This window comes from Podarcis pityusensis, assembly GCF_964106645.2.
Source record: "Podarcis pityusensis genome assembly, chromosome: 12".
Classification (NCBI taxonomy): domain Eukaryota; kingdom Metazoa; phylum Chordata; class Lepidosauria; order Squamata; family Lacertidae; genus Podarcis; species Podarcis pityusensis.
The window spans coordinates 58932458-58951684 of NC_138037.1; the positions used below are offsets into that span (position 1 = coordinate 58932458).

The 19227-nt window shown below is 46.2% G+C and overlaps 1 protein-coding gene across 6 annotated transcripts in view; it reads right to left on the bottom strand.

The window, feature by feature from the left end:
- The window catches only part of EZH2 (enhancer of zeste 2 polycomb repressive complex 2 subunit), a 54466-nt gene extending 36369 nt beyond the window's left edge, over positions 1-18097 (bottom strand). The window contains exons 1-4 of one of the 6 annotated variants that reach the window (XM_080975833.1): positions 17938-18097; positions 3753-3907; positions 1287-1415; positions 904-1020 (exon numbers count right to left, since the gene is read on the bottom strand). In XM_080975833.1, coding sequence (XP_080831959.1) covers positions 904-1020; positions 1287-1415; positions 3753-3899 — 393 coding nt within the window. In that variant the 5' untranslated portion in view covers positions 3900-3907; positions 17938-18097. Of the gene's footprint in view, positions 1-903; positions 1021-1286; positions 1416-3752; positions 3908-17795; positions 17874-17937 lie in introns of those variants that run through there. The other 5 variants (XM_080975836.1, XM_080975834.1, XM_080975835.1 and 2 more) reach the window with 5 other exon arrangements.
- Positions 18098-19227: the final 1130 nt, after the last annotated feature.

The following is a 19227-nucleotide window of genomic DNA, read 5'->3' on the forward strand; positions in this document are numbered from 1 at the left end:
ATGGATGATTTATTTATTTATTGTTGGAGGTGTCATTTTTCGAACAGAAAATAAAAGCAAATAAAAATAGGCTTAATGATTCTTTTTAAATGCCTCTTTTTAAATGGGGAAAGGGAATTGGATCAGGCTGGTGGGCCAGATCCTTACCTCTCTCACCCTCTGCAGGCTAATTTCAACTGGTGGGAAGAGTCATCTGCCAATCCCCTGACATCACAATGACTTCAGGTGACCTGCTATTATAGAGCTGGAAGGGACCCTGGGGGTCTTCTAGTTCAACCCCCTGCAATGGAGGAATCTCAACTAAAGTATCCATGACAGATGGCCATCCAACCTTTGCTTTAAAACCTCTAACGAAGGAGAGTCCGCGAGAAAGACACTGAATGTGCTTCCCTTCCCACTTACCTTACGAACCATACCATCAGCCGAGAAGCACAGTTCAATGCAACTCTTCTATTTTAATTCTTTATTCTGGCTACTCTGAGTTGTCTATTGGATGCCAAATTATCTGTCCAAAATTGAGTCCTTTTGTGAATCAGCTTCTGAAGACCATAAAGCATCAGTGAGTAGCCAACACTTCCTACATTTCTTAAATGTTTGGTGCAAGTTCTGTAAAAATTTCCTCAAACAGATTTATTCATCCATGAAGAAGAATTATGGCACTGTGACTTTACTCAAAAGATGCATTCAGATGCTTTCTGCAAAATCCAGCGTTTGCAAATAATAAAATTAATTCTATCAGGAATCAATTTGACACACAATGAGGTTTGCTGAACCATTAAAACTATTATTGGGCATAGTAGCACTGCAGAGTCACACTATACTAGAAAGACGGCATCAACTACTATTCAGCAGACTCTTTTGCTGGTTTCCATTTCAGTTGATTTAGTCCCGTATTTCACTTACCATAAAGTTTTGCTGAAGGGGAGACCAAGAGTACATTATGGGTACTGAAGCAACAGCATTCAGAGTCTTGAGGGGAATTACTTGCTTTGGAAAATCTAAGTCACTGGTGACTGAACACTGGAAGAAGAGATACAATTACACTACTAGTAGTACGTTGTTTTTAAACAGCAGCAAAAACCTGACTTGACAAACAAAGGTGTGCATTTCGAAGGGATAAAGTGAACAGTTTTAATTCAAAAAGAAATGCTAACATTGAAAAGTGCTTATAAATGTTTGCTTTTACTCAGATAGGGTTGTTCCTTAGGTATGGTGCACACCATACATAGTAAAGGTAATGTGTACTTTCTAACAACATTTCAAGCAAACACATCATGTTAACCAACCTCCCTGGTCCCACGCAATGAGCTCACAGAAGTCATGATGTGCACAGGTTGTATCCGGCGTTGTTTCCATTCTTGGTTTAATATTTCTGTTCTTTCCTGGATCTTCTGACGATTAGAATTAAACATGCTCTGGAAATAAAATAATGTTTTAAGAACAGAGAACCCACAAGCATTTGTAAAGTTATTTGGGTATCTAAAAAGAATGCTCGTCTGACTGTGAAAGACAGGGAAGGGATATAGCTCCATAGCAGAACATCTGCTTTGCGTGCAGAAGGTCTCAGATTCAAGCCCCTGCATTGTCAAGCAGGACTGGGAAAGTCTCCCATCTGAAACACTGGAGTTTGACTTCACTGTAGTTCAGTGGCAGAGCACATGCTTTGCACACAGAAGACCCCCGGTTCAGCCCTGACACCCACGGCCAATGATCAGACTCAAAATAAAGCAGCTTCTGATGACTATGTCATATGCATCTGACCAAAACTGCTAGAGGTTTCATTGTTGTCCAGATATTTCAGGAGGCAAGGGTATTTTATCATCTACCTTAAGAGTGCTTAAACTGTGGTCCACAGTATATTTTCAAATGGTCTCGACAATATAAAAAATGAAAGAAAACAACTAATATATTCTTCAAAAGCAAATAATGACAAAATGCTGGACTCCAGGAGCTTAAAACAAGATGCGCAGAACCGTGAGGTTTGCACTATTTGCACTGGGCAAGTTCCCAAGGTCCTAAAAACAATGATGCTTAAGAACTCTTGACCCGTACTGATTTTCAGACACACCTTTTCTCAAAAATAGTCCACTAGAATATTTTCATTGCATCTGAGAAAATAAGAGGTAAACTAATTTAGGCATTCTACTATGGACAATCACAAGACTTGCTAAGCAGCATATAAAGATGGACCAAGAGCTATGCACATACAATACCATACTTCATTATGTCAATGCTATAGACAGCAAAACCAGGTGCGAACTAGTGTCATGTAGAGCTTAAGAACATGACTTATGAACTAGGAATCTCTCCAGACAGCTTTGGGCAACCATCTCTCGCAGCCCACACCCCTTGCAATATATGGGTAATATTAGCTTACCATCAGGGTTATTGTTTTAAGATATTGATTAAAGAACCATATGTTCGCACCTAGAGCATTGGACTGTCTACAACTTTGATTTCTGACCGCAGGCCCTCACACTGTACCAGATGCCACTCCATGTTCCCAGACTTCTAGGAGCAACTGGCAACAGGAGGGCTGACTGATGCTATGGGAAAGAGGTCCTGAAAAGTTACAGAGTACAGTTCTTTCCAAACAATATTAAAGTGAATAAACAGTTCAAAAAGATGAAAGCTGTTTTAATAAAGCATCACCTTTAGAAGGTACTTAAATTTGTGTTCAACAAATATAATATTTTAAATTAAATTTTGCAGGACACCATTCATTCTGCTTACTCCACTTGCTTTATATGGTAATTATAATTCGGGGCTGGCCAATGAGCCCAAGATTTCCTTGGAGGTTGTGTTTTTCAAACAGCAGCCCTGTGTGCCACTTAGCAGATCCCTTCAGAAATTGACAACACTTTCAAAAGTAGTTTGCAATATGACATGGGTGTCCACTGTTCAAAGTCAGAAATCCCATTGGGCTCTTTAGAGTATAGTTGCTCTGTTGCAAAAATCCAATTTCTGTACTGAGGGTGGTAAGATATTATGCACTTTGCATATATAAGTATAACTTTTTCTAATGCCAATGCAGTATATGAATCTTTCTAAAAGGGACAACAATACTGAATGGAAAACAGCTATTTACTTACTTATTTTTAAAATATCTAGACTGCCCTTTGCTCAAATGGATTCCAGGCAGTGCTGGATTTAGGGCTGTGCAGGCAGCTCCCCTGCACAGGGCACGGAGCCAAGGGGATGCAATAATAATAATAATAATAATAATAATAATAATAATAATCGTCAATGTTATCAATGTTTGAGGGATATTCTGTTGCATTAGAATTATAATGTATTTTTATTGTTGTACATTGTTGGTAATATTGTGCCCTGAGCAAGAATAACATTTGGTGTGTGCTCCCCCTTTCTTATTTTCACAGTAATTCCTGATTGAGACAATAAAAATACAAAACAAAACAGAGATACAAAGGCAGAACAGAGGCCATAACAACAATTTAAAACGCCCAAGGGAATAACTTTTTAAACCTGGTGTTCTAAAAAAATTGTAATGTCAGCACTGGTTAAGGCTCCCTAGAACGGTATTCCAGAGTCAGGGTATCATCAGAACTAAATAGATCACAACATGAGCAATTGTTAAAACTCAACGAGGGACAGCCTCATTTTAATGCTGAATGCTCTCATGGTTGCCCTTTTATGAGAACCAATACAGGGTGAAAGTCAAAAGCAAAATATTTTACTACAAAACTACAGTATAAAAACAAATTCATACTGAAAAAGAGTCATCTTAATACCTTATTATTGGGATTAGGTGTCTTAGTTACCTTTACTTCATCTGCCCGTCTGAATCTCTTGAGTTGCCTAAGTCGCATATATTCTGATTTTACACGCTTCCTCCAGCAAATTGGTCCTTTCTCAGATTTCTTTCCGGTCTGACCCATGATTATCCCTGCAAGGAACAGAACCTAGATATATGATCAAACACAGTCAGGCCTACTAAGTGGCTGATATCTATTCTAACACCAAGGGTCTGTTTATGCATGCAACGGAGCCTATATCTGACATGGGCTATAGCCCGTCTGCAGCACTCATTTCCAACATTACAGTGCTACTTTTTCAGCTGGAAAATTCAAATGATAGTATACTCCAGAGTCCTATCCTTAACCCTGCCTTAGTAGTAAATAAGTCTAGGCTTTGCTGCCACTCCATTCTAATAGTATGGGTTCCACAAACCACAGAAGTATCAAGATATAATCCTTGACATTTAGGTTGAGGTTCAGTGTGCAGCAGCTGTTTTCTGCTCCGTTCCTTAGATTCACCACTGCAAATCTTACAAATGTGGGTTGCGTGTTGATAAGAGATTGCAGTTTCTGGTCATGACAAATAACTCCAGCAATTCATTAGTCACAAATGCAGAGTGCTCACAAGGAGTGGGGAAAAGGAACCTGTTATTAGCGGAGTTATAATTAACATCAATCCTCACTCTTAAACATGAGATGATCTCAGTGCTAAGATAACTTAGCCTGGGCCTCCCAATTAGAAATCATTTTTAAGTTGTGTAGATAATTCTTTTACTATGATGAAGAAATGTTGATAGCTGCCATGGAAGCTTGTGTTAGAAAGAAAGGCACAACAGAAATTTACAAGGTTGCAGAGCTGAGTAAGCCTTAATGCTTTTAAAGTTTAAATTATAGGAAATTTAAAATATTCGGATATATCAATTACACATACAAGGGCCTTTAGTATTTAGTATTTAGCTTGTAGTTGAGCAGGCCACTTTGCTAAAAAAAATCCATGCGCTCTGCCAGAGAAAAAAGAATCTGAAGCCAGCTAAAAACTTAAGAGCTCAGCAGAAGCCCCAAACACAGGCCCATGACACTCACAGCAACGCTGCCATTGCCAGCCAATCCAAACACACCACCTAAAAGGAACACTTGCCTCACTCAAAACACACGTGGCCAACCATCAGCACACGCAGAACTCATGCACATGGCTCTGCCAGCAGTGCAAGCACTCAATGATCCCCACATCAGACCAAGGAAACCTGGTACTTCACAGGGGCCAATGCAAAAACAAGCCTTTACTGCAAACAAAATGCCTTATGCAAATATGGACTATTGCCTGGCTCCACAGCCTGCTCAGAGGGGCATTCTGGCACCCTTGTTGCTATGCAGCATCAGACATGGCACCACCACCTTCCCCTACCACAGAACCCTCCCCCCCCCGCAGCGAGGAGAGCCCCACCGCAATGTCTCTGTGCAACTCTACCACAGTCACCACTGGCCACTCAGGTTCTGCCTCACAGCTGCTTTGGAGGCATCTGTGGTTACCCAGAGCAGTGTCAGTATGAGAACCAGCATTGGTGTGTGCTATGGGAGGGTGGCCAGAGAAGGCAGGCAGGCAGGCAGCCGGAGGGAGCCCAGCCACTATGTTCACAAAGGCTGCTGGGCCGATGGGAAGAATGCCTGCAAGGGGACCAAAGGAAGGGGCATTACTAATCCGGGTCCAGGGAACCATCCCTGTGCCCAACAAAGAAGCCCATAGGGGCTACCCCTGGAACACAGGAAGACATGAACGAAACTCACTTTCACTGTTGGGGCTCTAAAGAAAAAGAGGAAAGGGATGGATGGGCAGACCAGGCAGGCAGCTTCCACACCCTCCACCACTTCCTCTGCCGGACCACCATGCTCACAGGTGCAGATGGGTCACCAGCATTCTGCTGACTGTCATAGACATTCTGGGTCAGCATGGGATTAACAGGAACTGGACAAAAAGACTGAAGGAGAAGAGGCATGACCACTATGCTTGAAGTAACCCCAGTATCCACCACCTGTGTTCCCCACTCCATTAGTGTGTCCCTTCTGTAAGGGTGCCAACACCACTGTCGTGCACTGGCTCATAAGACATGATAGGTGTGAGTGCCTTCTTGTTCAGTGCCTCCTGGAATGGCATGCCTGAACAAACTTGATCTCCCAAGCACACGGTGTTATTACATCACTCGAACATGCAATCCCCAATGGGGGTTGCCCAGGGTGCTATTCTTCTCAACAGCATTTGTGTACCATTTCCTGCTGCACTCCTTATCCAGGCCCCCATCACGAATGCACAGGACCACCTCAGGTTTAGCCACCACAATCTAGTACAAAAAAGGCCTATTCCTGAGGATGCCAGTTTCTCCCGTCCTCTGGAGAGGCCCGGAGGCCCAAAGGTCCCTTCCTGGTATCTGGGACAGAACCAGTTCTGCTGTATCCTAGCCCCCTCCAATGGATCTCGGGTTTGGATGGCACAATAATTGGCATTGTTCTGCAAAACAGCAATTAATTCTGAATCTGATTATCGCATAAACCCAAAGAGCAGAAATATACAAATGAGTAAGTTTAAGAAAGAGAAAGTATATCAAACCAAAATGAAGGAAGTCAATTATGCTACATTCAGAAACTCTTGACCGCCCCAATAACTTAAAAAGGAACTAGACAATTACAAAGCTGTTATCTGCATGTATTTGCTATACAGCAGTCAATACTTAAGTCAGTTACAAAGACCTTCTCTAAAAAAGCAACAAATGGCTTGAACATTCTCACACTGTACCAAGACAAAACACAGCCCATGACTATCCCAGACATCATGCAAATCAAATCAAAAGGCTACAAGTCCAGGCCTGGGCTGTTACCAGCACAGATTCCAATCCTCTTATCTGTATCAGTCCCTTTTGACTAATTTAATTCCTATACATTTCATGTCCTGCAGCTTCTTCATCAAGTAAAGACATTTTTGTGCCATAGGGAGCTTCACTGCATGCTCAAGAAAGAAAACACCATCTGCCTGAATTTTCAGAGCACAGAAATTCTAGTACTGTATTACTTCTATAGAAGAAATAACTTCACTGTAAAAAACAAAAGGACAAGTTCCTTTACGGAACATTAGTTAACACTGCAGAACAGACTGCAAAGCTGCAACAACATTCACAACTTCTCAAAGTAAATATAAACATTACTGAAAAACAGGCAGAGCTAATCTGCAGAGCAGATAAGATTTGAAATGGAGACGGTATTCCCATCACTTGCATCAAAGGGGAAAAAAGTTTCCTCTTCTTTGTTCTGCTCCTCCACAAAACTGTTGTGTTTCACACAAAAAATAGCAAGACGACAGACAGGGCTGTTATATACAAACTGTGATTTGTTTAGTTTTCCCAGACCCAGATGTTAAGCCTAAAAAGTCATCCCATGGCATTGGTATCATTTTATAAACAGGGTATCTGAAAACCAAGGATACGCACAAGGACCAGCTATGTTCTCAAATGTCTAAGGGACCACTGATTTCCTTCAGTGTCTCCTTCCAGTTCGCTGGCTCAAAGAAAGAAAGAAGTCTAAGGAACTGTCGCCATGCAGCTCCCATAGTGCCCCATCATCTGTTACCCCAGGGAAGTCTGCATAACCATCTTTTTGTTGTTTAGTCGTGTCCGACTCTTCGTGACCCCATGGACCAGAGCACGCCAGGCACTCCTGTCTTCCACTGCCTCCCGCAGTTTGGTCAAACTCATGTTGGTAGCTCCGAGGACAATTTCCAACCATCTCGTCTTCTGTCGTCCCCTTCTCCTTGTGCCCTCAATCTTTCCCAACATCAGGGTCGTTTCCAGGGAGTCTTCTCTTCTCATGAGGTGGCCAAAGTATTGGAGCCTCAGCTTCAAGATCTGTCCTTCCAGTGAGCACTCAGGGCTGATTTCCTTAAGAATGGATAGGGCAGAACCATCTTACCCTGAGCCAAATAAGAAGGGGCGGTTACATATTTTTTCAAAACAAACAAGTTGCCTTTTCCATTCCATTGCAAGTTTTTTTTTTAAAAAATGATGCTTATTATTGAAATAATCTTATGTAAACTGCCTTGTGAGGTCTACCTTAAATGTGGTATATACCGTATTTTTCGCTCTATAAGACACACTTTTTCCCTCCTAAAAAGTAAGGGGAAATGTGTGTGCATCTTATGGAGTGACTGCAGGCAGGAGGCTCTGCTCCCTTCTCCCTCCTCGGGGAAAAGCCCCCAAGAGCCGCACACACACTCCACGGCTCTTTAAAGGGAGCGCGGCTCCTGGGGGAGCCTTAGCCGCGCGCAGCCTCTCCCGAGCAGGGGATGAAGGCTCCCCTTGCCCGGAGAGGCTGCGCACTGCTAAGCCAGAAGCCAGGACAGCGAGCAGGATCGCTGCGCTGTGATCCCGCTGGCTGTTCTAGCTTCTAGTTTAGCTGCGTGAAGCCTCTGCAGGGGAGTGGGGAGCCTTCATCCCGCTCCCCTGCGGAGGCTTTGCGGGCTACCCCAGAAGCCAGAACAGCTAGAGGGAGCACTGCGCAGCGCTCCCTCTAGCTGTTCTAGCTTCGCGAGAAGCCACCGCAGGGCACAGAGAGCCTTCATCCCGCTGCCCTGCGGAGGCTTCGTGCAGCTATCCCTGGCTTTTGCGGGAGGTGGGGGAAGGGAGAGAGCGCATGGCTCTATCCCTTCTCCCACCTCCCAGAAAAGCCCCCAAGAGCCGGGGGAAAGCCTGCAAGCGCCACACACACACTCCACGCGGCTAGTGAAAGGGAGCGCTGAGCAGAGCCTGGGATGCATACAGGCTATGCTCAGTGCTCCCTTTAAAGAAAACTTTTTTTTCTTGCATTCCCCCTCTAAAAACTGGGTGCATCCTATCCTCCGGTGCGTCTAATAGAGTGAAATTATTGTAAAAATAAAAATAAAATCTCAACAGGCAAAATGAGAGCACACTCAACTTGCGAAGTATTATTAAGAGGACCATAAAGCTCATGGTTATGTTGAGGGGTGGGGTTTGAAGAAAATGAACTAAACGGCAGCTCTAGTTGTTTAAGGCGTTTCTGCAGAATTTAAACTTCATTAGAATTGCATATAGAACATGGTGAACGTATTAGCCAGAAGCCACGCAAGCATCAATAATGTAAGTAAACTGACGCAGCGAGGTACACAATGTAAATGTCACTGTCCTCAACTCCATGTCCCTTTAATTACTACTACCAGGAGCATTTCATTCTAGTACAGTGGTTCTCCTTTCTTTCAACCAGACCACTTGAAAATTGGTAAGTGTCTTGGCAGACCACTTAATGGTTTTTCTGCCTGTTGTTTAGCATTTGTAATCTGCTGCACTAAATGCTCAACTTTTTTTTTTTTTTAAAAAAAAGGATATGGAACTCAGCATGGTAAGAAAAAGAAGTACAAATACAATTAAAGGCAATTTAAAAGCAATGGAGATGTTAAACATTCTTCAATGTTTGGTGTAATCTATGTCAGCTTGAGTCTTCAGTCGGAGTCAGCATTCATTCTGCCCATGCACTGACACTCTGCTCCTTAAGTGCCTTGTCAGCCTCTTTTCCCGGTCGGGACCATCCCCCATGTTGCTACCAATTGCAGCTTTGTCCCTCTGGGAAGACAAAAGGCACCTCGCCACCTCGGTCACGTTCTGCTCGTTCTAAGAACAATGGAGCACACCATTGCTCACCTGCACAGCTATCCTGCTCCACAGAGCTGGGGCCACATGCCACCTAAGTGTAGCTCACAGACCTTTGGTGATCTGTGGACCACGCTTTGGAAACCCCTGTTCTAGGAAGCCAAGAGCTTTGCCTATTTTTCACTTGTCCTATCTAAGTTAGAGCACTTACTTGCAACATTTGCAGCAGACAATCCAATGGAAGTTTCTCATTCTCTGGCCCAACACTACGTATACCAAGCAGAGATTTCCAGGGGGTCCTCCATTCACACCCTATTAAAGCAGGATGCTCCTCACTTTATGCAATTTCACTGATGCATGCGGGGGCACTGCCCATTACCCCGTGTAAGTGGGGGGCAATGCCTGTATATATTCAAATAACAATTAAAATAGACGGCGGTATAATAGTTACTACAGCAGAGCAACAATGCATTGAAGTCCCCATTCCTCTTCTTCTCTTAGCATTACAGCACATGGGATGCCAAATCTCCTTCTGGAGCTGAATTTCCTGCTGTTGAAGAGGCTAGGTGTCAGTCTCACACAAGCCAGGATGTCCTCCCTGGGTGGCTGCTACATACGTCTCTCACAGCCCCAGCACTGGTGACAGATACAGGAGGTACGGGCTGCAGTAAAAATGCTATGTGCCTCCTTCCCACTTCTCAGCTGTTCCAACAATTGTGATGTTGTGATTTGGCACTGTGCTGCTGGCAGATTTATATTCATCCGCCTTCCTAATGATCCCTCCTCATGCTTAGCATCTGCCCTTTTCACATTTTCATTGAGCTGCCCCCCTTCCCCCCCCAAAAAAGACCCCTTTCTTGGCCCAGACACTGCAAGCCCCAATTTATGAGTGGAGAGGAATCATTGTATAACAACTTCTATAATAATTATAGGTGTGTGCAAGATTTAAAAAGAAAACCCAGCTAAAAATGTTATCTGAACCTGGTGACCTCATTTACATACAACAATGGAATGCTGGAAGATATATATGGCCTGAGATGCAATAATAAATAGAACTGGAGATCACATTATCATTGTATTTTACATGTACCCCATCTATCTCCAAAGAGATCATAGCCTTTGCCTTCTTTTCAAAACTAAATTCATTACACCGTAAGAGCCAGTGTGGCATAATGGTTAGTGTGTTGGACTAGGACATGGGAGACTGGGGTTCAAATCCCCACTCAGCCCTGCAGCTCGCTGGGCGACATTGGCCCAGTCACCATCTCCTAGTCTAACCTACTTCACCAAGTTGTCGTGAGGATGAAACGGGGAGGAGAATCATGTGGACCACATTGAGGTCTTTGGAAGAAAACAGCGGTACATAAATGTAATAAATAAATAAATAAATAGTTGATAGTACACAAGCCTTTCCTTAACATTCTTAAAATAAGTGATCTGCATGTTAGCAATTGATACCCCTCAATTATTTATTTTAAACGTAATAGGCTTTTATAAGAATATTAAGATAATTCTTTACCTACAATTGAGAACTGGGATAGCTCAGTCAGGAGAGCATGAGATTCTTAATCTCAGAGTTGTGGGTTCGAGCCCCACGTGGGCAAAAGATTCCTGCATTGCAGTGGGTTCGACTAGCTGACCCTTGTGGTCCCTTCCAATTTGTGCAATTCCATGATTCTATGAAGGTGAGTAGCTGAAAACATACAGCAGGCAGCTGCTACTTCTTTTTGGAAAGGGATGATAAAAGTGAAGGCTTTTCATAGTATGGGGTTACATAGAATATAGCTTCTTTCCTAATTAGATTCCAAATTAAAATAAACCACACACATTAATGACTGTGTAATTAGTAGATCTGCTTCATGTCCTGTCAGGCTTCAGGGACACAGCTTCCTTCCCGCACCTTTGGCCGTAGATAAGCAGGACAAAGTGAAAAGAGTCACTTACAATTTAAAGATTATTTAATGATCACAGCAAAAGAACAAAGCAGCCATTCTCAGAATGAAGATGTTCCCAATTAAGGTTTCCACCAACTTCCCCCCTAGTCACTTCCGTGCCTTGCAACCTGATCTCGCAACGTCTGTGCTTTTTCTGTAGCTACCTTATCTGCTCTACGTGACCTTGGACTGATAGACTGGACACTTTCCAGCGAGAATCTGTTAGCTCTCTCTTCCAGTTCTTCTTCACCTTGCTGTTCACACCCCCCCCCCCCGTTCGCCCGCAACTTTTGTCTTCAGAACTATGCTCCTCTGCAAAACCACTGTTCTAAATCTATATTGTTCCACTGCTCCTGGGCAGCTTCAGGATCCTGGTCAGGAGCAGGGGGAGGAAGAGGCTCTCACCATTCCTCATCAGAGCAGTACTCCTCAGCCTGGTCTCTGACATGTCTATGCCCTGGGTTGTAATAATGAAGACATTATAATTGCATCTGAAATAAGCAAGTTTCTGTAGCTATTTTAATAAATATATGGAATTGGCATACAGTGGTGGAAGCAGCTAGTAACATTGTTCATAAGGAGAAGGAAACATACAGGAAACTACCAATATATGTGAGGATTACGTTCCAGGCCTCCCCGCGTGTAACCAAAATCACGTATATTGGGAGCACCCTGCAGGGGCAGCGGGGCTTGCACCACGGATGCATGGGGAATCTTCTTCCCCGTGCATCAGCTGAGCTGCTCAACAAGATCCACTGTCCCTCCGGCTCATGAGGAGACCCTCTCCAGAGCCCAAAGAGGATGTCCTCTTCGGGTTCTGGGAAGGGTCTCCTTGTGAGCCAGGAGGACTCTCCAGGATGCTCCCCATTTCTGGTTTACACTTCTGGGTTCCTGGCACCGCATGGGTGTTCGGTAGCATGCAAATGGGGAATTGCCTCACAATATGATAAACAGTCCCTTCAAAATATGATAAAAATTGACTTTCCATATTCATTTCTTTGAACAGATTGAGGAATGTCCAAAACAGACACAAAGATAAAATGAAATGCTGTTTCATTAAAATTACAATTATAGGTCTTTTTGGAAATGACAACCAACAGTGCAGGTTAACTGAAGAACTCAAATCAAGATCCTTAGGTACCTTATTTTATTGCCCTCTGCTAAGTTCCTATTCATTTTCTAGTACAATTTCACTTGCTGGCCTTCCAGTCATGAGATGTGCAGAGTTCAACCCAATAAATATGCAAAGAAACACAATGCCCTCTTCTTAGACTCTTGGCCCTTGAGATTATCCTTTCAATAACAGTACTTCGGAGTACTGTTTCTTTGCATACTTATTGGGTTGAAATCTGCACATCTCATGACTGCAAGAACAACTATTGTCTAACATGCCATGCTATCTTAATTTTGATAACCATTCTGGCTCACCTTAAATATTCAGCCATTTGTATTGCTTTTCTTAAGAAAAAAGAACAAATAAAAAACCCTGCCTAATGGCCACCACATGTATGCTATGTTGAGTCAACCGACAAATGGGACCACCAGAGGCTGTATGTGGCTCGCACTGCAACACCATGCAGTCCAGACTATTGATTAACAGCAGCAATATCTAAATGCCAGACTTAACAACTAGTAACAGGGCCAAGCCAACAACTTCTCTCCCTTTCCTTTTAAGCTCTATTTTGCTCTTATTAGGCACAAGTTAGATCCTGATAATGGAACTCAATTGTTTTGAAATACTACACAGGTATGCTCCAAGAGAAACCCCCTTTTTAAAAAAAAACAAAAAACTTTTATTAGGCTTTATAGAGAAAAATACAGAACTTAATATCAAATATCTTTTCCCATTTTTTGTCCAAACTATGACTTTGATTTAAATACAATAAAAACATTGGGGTGGGGGAAAGAAAGGAATAAAGTAAGAGATTTTTAAAAAAGAAATAGAAGAGAGGTTAAAAGTTTATGGGCTAATAGCCGTAAATAAATAAATTATAGAATTATAGAATTATAATTATAGGTTAAAAGAGAAAGAAAAGGAAATTTAGAAGACTAGGGACTTCTTTTTTTAAAGGAACTCGCTTAAAAGGCTCATTTTAAACAAGGTTTGTAGGATTTTAAAATATGACTAACACAGTTCTTAAAACTACTTTTAAAACTACCTACACACATACTCTTGGAATAAGCAGGATCATATTATTTTTACAAAAACTGTGTGATAAATTAATAGCTTCTGGGTCTTGTTCTCTCCACACCCCACTGGCCATTAAGTCCCTATTCCTTCCTCTCCCCGAATTCCATACGGAAACACTTTATCCAAAAGCAACCAAGTCAAACTTTGAACTCTGCCACTTTGTCACATCAACTAACTAAACTATTGCTCTGCTTCAAGAGGGCCAGGTACTGCTACCTGGATTCTGATCCTAATCTTGAAGTTACTACCAAGAAGAATTTGAAAATATGGAAGAGAAAACAGGACGCAATTTCTGGGTGCTATGGATCTCGCTCCCCTTGCATACCAAAATGCACTGCAATGTACACGTTTTCAGTTTATTACAATAATAGCTTGCTGATTATTTAGAAAAAGGAAGCTCTGTTATTACATCAGCAAGTTTAAAAATATTTAGTGGATTATGAACCCAGATGTTAGTCAAGCGCACATTAGGAATGTGCTACCATGCCCCGCAATACTCAGCAATATATAATTGTCAAAAACTTCCCCTAAATGAGAAACTGTTATGTGAAATGAATGCAGTTGCCTCTTAGGCTTTCAAATGTATTCACAGAACTTGTGACTGCCAAATTCAAATGCAGTCTATCAGCCACAGATGGCAGCCTACAAGGGGCCCCCAAACTAAGGCCCGCGGGACTCGTTTACCCGGCCCATGGTGACCCCCACCGCCCGCTGCCACCGCTCGCTCTTACCAGCGCTGTGCTGCGTGGCTGCCCACTTCCGGGTTGGAGGAGCACCGGAAGTAGCTCCGCTGCACTCCCCGGGTTTCGGGCTGCAGGCTTCTGTCCGCAAGCCTTGGGAGCCCGGCGGGAAGTCGTGCCGGGCTCCCAAGGCTGGCGGATAGCTTCCTGAACAAAATTGCTTATTGTCAAAAAATGTACTCTACCTGCACCTCTGAATCCAAGATGAGGGCAATGGCAGATTTTTAACATATTTGGCCAAGCTGAATTTGCACAAGTGAAACGTGTGTATGTTGCCAGTAAACAGTATATACTGGAAATATATCAGATGACAGAAAGTCACAGCCAATTAGGCATACTCTATAAACGTGCATCAAACTAAACATCCTCCTTGTGACTTTTCCACAATGAGTAACAGTGGCACTAGGACACAGTTAAGCTGGCTTCTCTCGAAATTAGTGTTGCTGCCTAAGAAAAGTAATGTCTATCTTCACAATGTGGTATCTTTAAAAACCACAAAGAAAGACAGTTGGACATGCTATTTCCTTTTAAGTATCATGCTCATTTTGTTCAATTCATTAGCCTACCCATTTTAGAAGCATCAAATTGTTATACCTACTAAACATACCGGGGAGAGAGAGAAAATTATTTTTATATTGCGCAAGAATAAGCTTTGTGGGAACATATTAAAGTGGGCTAGAAAGTGATACCAGTTTAATAAAGCTTGCAATGTTTGTTAATTGGTTGACCAACCAAAAATCTTCTGATTATTCCTGATCAACATGGCAGCACATTTTTTAAAAGAAACTGATAATACAACAATACACCTGTCAACTCTGAAGTAACTGAGTTCAATTAGGCCTACTCCTTAGCAAGTAATGCAGAGCTTTCCAAACTTTTCATGTTGGTGACACACTTTTAGGACATGCATCATTTCTTGACACAGTACAGTGGTACCCCGCAAGACGAACGCCTCGCAAGACGGAAAACCCGCTAGACGAAAGGGTTTTCCGTTTTGGAGGCGCTTCGCAAAACGAATTTCCCTATGGGCTTGCTTCGCAAGACGACAGCCCATAGGGAAATCTCAGGGACAGCGGGGAAGCGCAGCGCGTCTTCCCCACTGTCCTCGGACCTCCTCCGAAGCCTGGCGGCGGGGCGGGGACACCTCCTCCCGCCGCCGCCGGGCTTCGGAAGGCTCCTCCGAAGCCGGGCGGCGGGGCGGGAACACCTCCCGCCGCCGCCGGGCTTCGGAAGGCTCCTCCGAAGCCGGGCGGGGGGGAGGGAACACCTGCCGCCGCCGCCCGGCTTCGGAACGGTGCTCCGAAGCCGGGCGGGGGGGAGGGAACATCTCCCGCCGCCGCCCGGCTTTGGAACAGTGCTCCGAAGCCGGGCGGGGGGGAGGGAACACCTGCCGCCGCCGCCCGGCTTCGGAACGGTGCTCCGAAGCCGGGCGGGGGGGAGGGAACACCTGCCGCCGCCGCCCGGCTTCGGAACGGTGCTCCGAAGCCGGGTGGGGGGGAGGGAAGACCTCCTGCCGCCGCCCGGCTTCGGAACGGTGCTCCGAAGCCGGGCGGCAGGGCAGGAACACCTTCTGAAGGCGGGCGGGGGGCGAAAGTCTTTGCTCCCCCCTGCCTGCCTGTCCCGGAGGGCTTTTGAAGGCAGGGGGGGAGCAAAGACTTTCGCCCCCCGCCCGCCTTCAGAAGAGGTCCAGGACCTCTTCTGAAGGCTGGCGGGGGGCGAAAGTCTTTGTCCCCCCTGCCTGCCTTCCCAGGGGCTTTTAAATCGCCCCGGACAGCGGAGAAGTCCTCCGCTGTCCCGGGGCGATTTTAAAATGCCGCCCGCCAGCATTTTAAGATCGCCCGGACAGCGGAGAAGTCCTCCGCTGTCCCGGGGTTTTTTAAAATGCTGGGGGTGGGAAGAAAAGCCCTTGCCCCCCCCCCAGCCTTCAGAAGAGGTCCGGGGACAGACTGTCCCCGGACCTGGTCTGAAGGCGGTTTCCCTAGGAACGCATTAATTGATTTTCAATGCATTCCTATGGGAAACCGTGCATCGCAAGACGAAAAACTCGCAAGACGAAGAGACTTGCGGAACGAATTAATTTCGTCTTGCGAGGCACCACTGTAATTCAGTTTTACTAGCAAACCACAGGTTAAACTAACACCTTTCCAGCCCTGAGAGGAGCAGGGGGTGGGGCATTCGCGCAACACACCTACATACTGCAGCCTAGTGTGTCATGACCCACAGTTTGGAAAGCTCTGAAATAATGTATGCCTAGGACTCCAGTCTATTTCTATTTCATATAAAGCTTACAAAAACCGCTGATGGCAGCTAGCTTCTTAGAATAGGAATTCTTTCTTACCCTACAGCAAGAAATTTTTGCTTTATTTATTAAATTTCTGTATCACCCTTCATCTGAGGATCACAGGTTGGTTTACAATATAAAAACACAAGAATACTAACATTGTAACAAACAAAAACAATCACTCCCCCCCCCTCTACACATGGTTATTTATTAATTAAAATACTTCTGAGATGGTACCTACTGCGACATATACAGGCATTATCTAAAAGCAAATGTTTTCCTTTCCATGTTGCTCATTCATTTGCAGACATAAAATCCATCCATTGTTTGTTTAATCAAGTGACACCTTCAAACACAGTTGCAGCCATCAGATGAATGTCAGGACTTCCACTGATGGAAATTCTAGTGAAAGCCCACAATGGGCTACACTATATTTTCAGGCTTCACACCAGCCACAAAAATTAAGAACTATCACTGCCATCAGCAGGACTGGATCTGCTTAAATCCATCCTCCGGGTTAACAAAATTGTGGATTACTTTAAAGCAAGCATTATATTAATCTTTTCTACCAATACCAGTCACACAAAAGACTTGCAGCACAATCCTATGCATGTCTATTTTGAAGTACACATGTACAGGATCTGCTTTGATACGAAAGGCTTTTCAATTTTGGAAACAGTAGCGGCAACAACTTATTCAAAATTCTTCCACCGGCATCACCCATCATGCTTCTGGTAAAGTGGGAAAGCACCTTCGATTCAAAAGGCTGAGGCGTCCTGGGGTGCTCTGGTGCGGGGGCACTACTGAGGTGAATCAGAGGCGGGGTTTGCACTTACTGGATTCCCCCCAGAAAAGGTAAATCCCGATTATAGCGATTAGCATTTTGAGACTGAAAAGCAGCATGTCTGAGGAGTAGCCAGCGCACGGCGAATGCAATGGAAGCCCCCCTTGCTCCGGGTCCGCCAGGTGCGAGGAGGGTCCCCTCCCTCACCCCACCCCCCGACGCCCAACGAAGCAGGCAAGGGCGCGGCGGCGGCAGGGACGCCTCGCTCGGAGCCGGGCTTCCCGCTCGGCAGCTTCCTCGGGCGCGCGGAGGCGGCGCCCATTCAAACAAAGGACAGTTCGGCGCCCGAGCCCAGCGCCGCCGCGTCCCGGGCTGGGAGGAAGCGCCCCTGCCCCCCCCCGCCCCGGGAGGGAAGGAGGCTCCGGACACACACCCCCGCCCATGCCCGGCGCCCCCCCCTACCTGCTGCTCCCCGAAGAAGAGGCGGCGCCCCGCCCCCCCCGCCCGTGGCAGTTGCAGGGGGAGGGGCGCTCTCTCCCGGAGGGCAGCCCCCGCCCCTCAGCCCCCCCGCGCCCCCTCAGGCGGTCGCCCGCCCGCCGCTCACCCTCGCGCCCTCTGCCGCCGCCGCCGCCGGCCTCGCTCTCTCCCTCGGGCGCCCGCTCTCTCCGCCCGCGTCTCCGCGCGCCTTCTCCCTCCTCCGCCTCCTCCTCCTCCCGCTCAGGACAAGAGCGCGGGCGGCAAACTCGGCGGCGGCGGCGGCGGCGGCCCAATGGGCAGCGCGCTCCTTGGCGAGGGCCTGCCGGCGCCCCGATTGGACGGGCCCGCCCGCGCGCGCGCCGCGCAACCCACCAACCGGCGGCCGCGGGAGGCGGGGCCGGGGGCCTGCTCGGCCCCCCACGTGCGGGCGGGAAAGGGCGGCGGGAGAAGCTCTTTGTTCTCGCGCGCGGCGCGGGGGGGGGAGGGGAGAGTTCCCCGCCCTCCCCCTCCGCCATGCTGCGCGCCCGCGTGTCTTTCGGGAGCCCCTCTCTCGCCCCCCCCCGGCTCCTCCGTCGGGAGGCGCGCAGCCGTCAACGGCTCCTCCGGCGGCTCCGCCAGAGAGTAGGCGGGGGGGGGGGGGAGGGGGTCCGTCGGCTCGCTCTCTGGCGGCGCCGGGCAGCGGCCGAGAGCCTTGAGGGGGGCTTCCGCCGGGGTCTCTGCCCCGAGGAGCTTGCCCCCCCCCCAGTTCAGTGGCATTACTCCCGTGGAAAGAAGCGGGCATAGGACGGCAGCACTTGGGGCAACCACCTCTCTCTTCCTCACAAGTAAGCCCAAGTTTTTGAACTTGTGCATTTTACCATTCCTGCATCCATTCAAACCATGTGTAGACACAAAAAACCCTGTCGAAGTTGCGCCGCAACATTGGGGCAAAGGCGAGTGAACGCCGCCAGCGAAGTCTTTCCTCAGCAAGCAGGTGATGCGGGCGAAGTTATTGCAGGGGAGGGGAATCTAACAGATCCCAGGAATCCCTCTGCTTTGAGTGACTCCGTCATGGGCCATGGGCACTGGTAATCATACAAGTAATAATAAAGGAAGATTCGAGGGTAGCCATCAGGAGCATGGGGAGAAGCGAGTGTCATAACGGGGGCGGTGGAAGTAGCTGCCTATAGTTGAAGCTTCTTGAGATAAGCCAGAGATAAGGGCTGGGGGGGGGGGGGCTCCAGGGAGAGGGTTCTGGCGTAAGGGTGCCAAGGAGATGTGCCTAGAATTATTCAAGACAGCAGCTATGAGAAAGTGTTTGGGGTACATATGGATGCTTTTGAAGTTGTTTACAGGAACATTTGCTCTGACAACAGATTTGTACATATGCATGATTTTATACATAGTGACAGAAGTAACATTACCAGGCGACATGCCT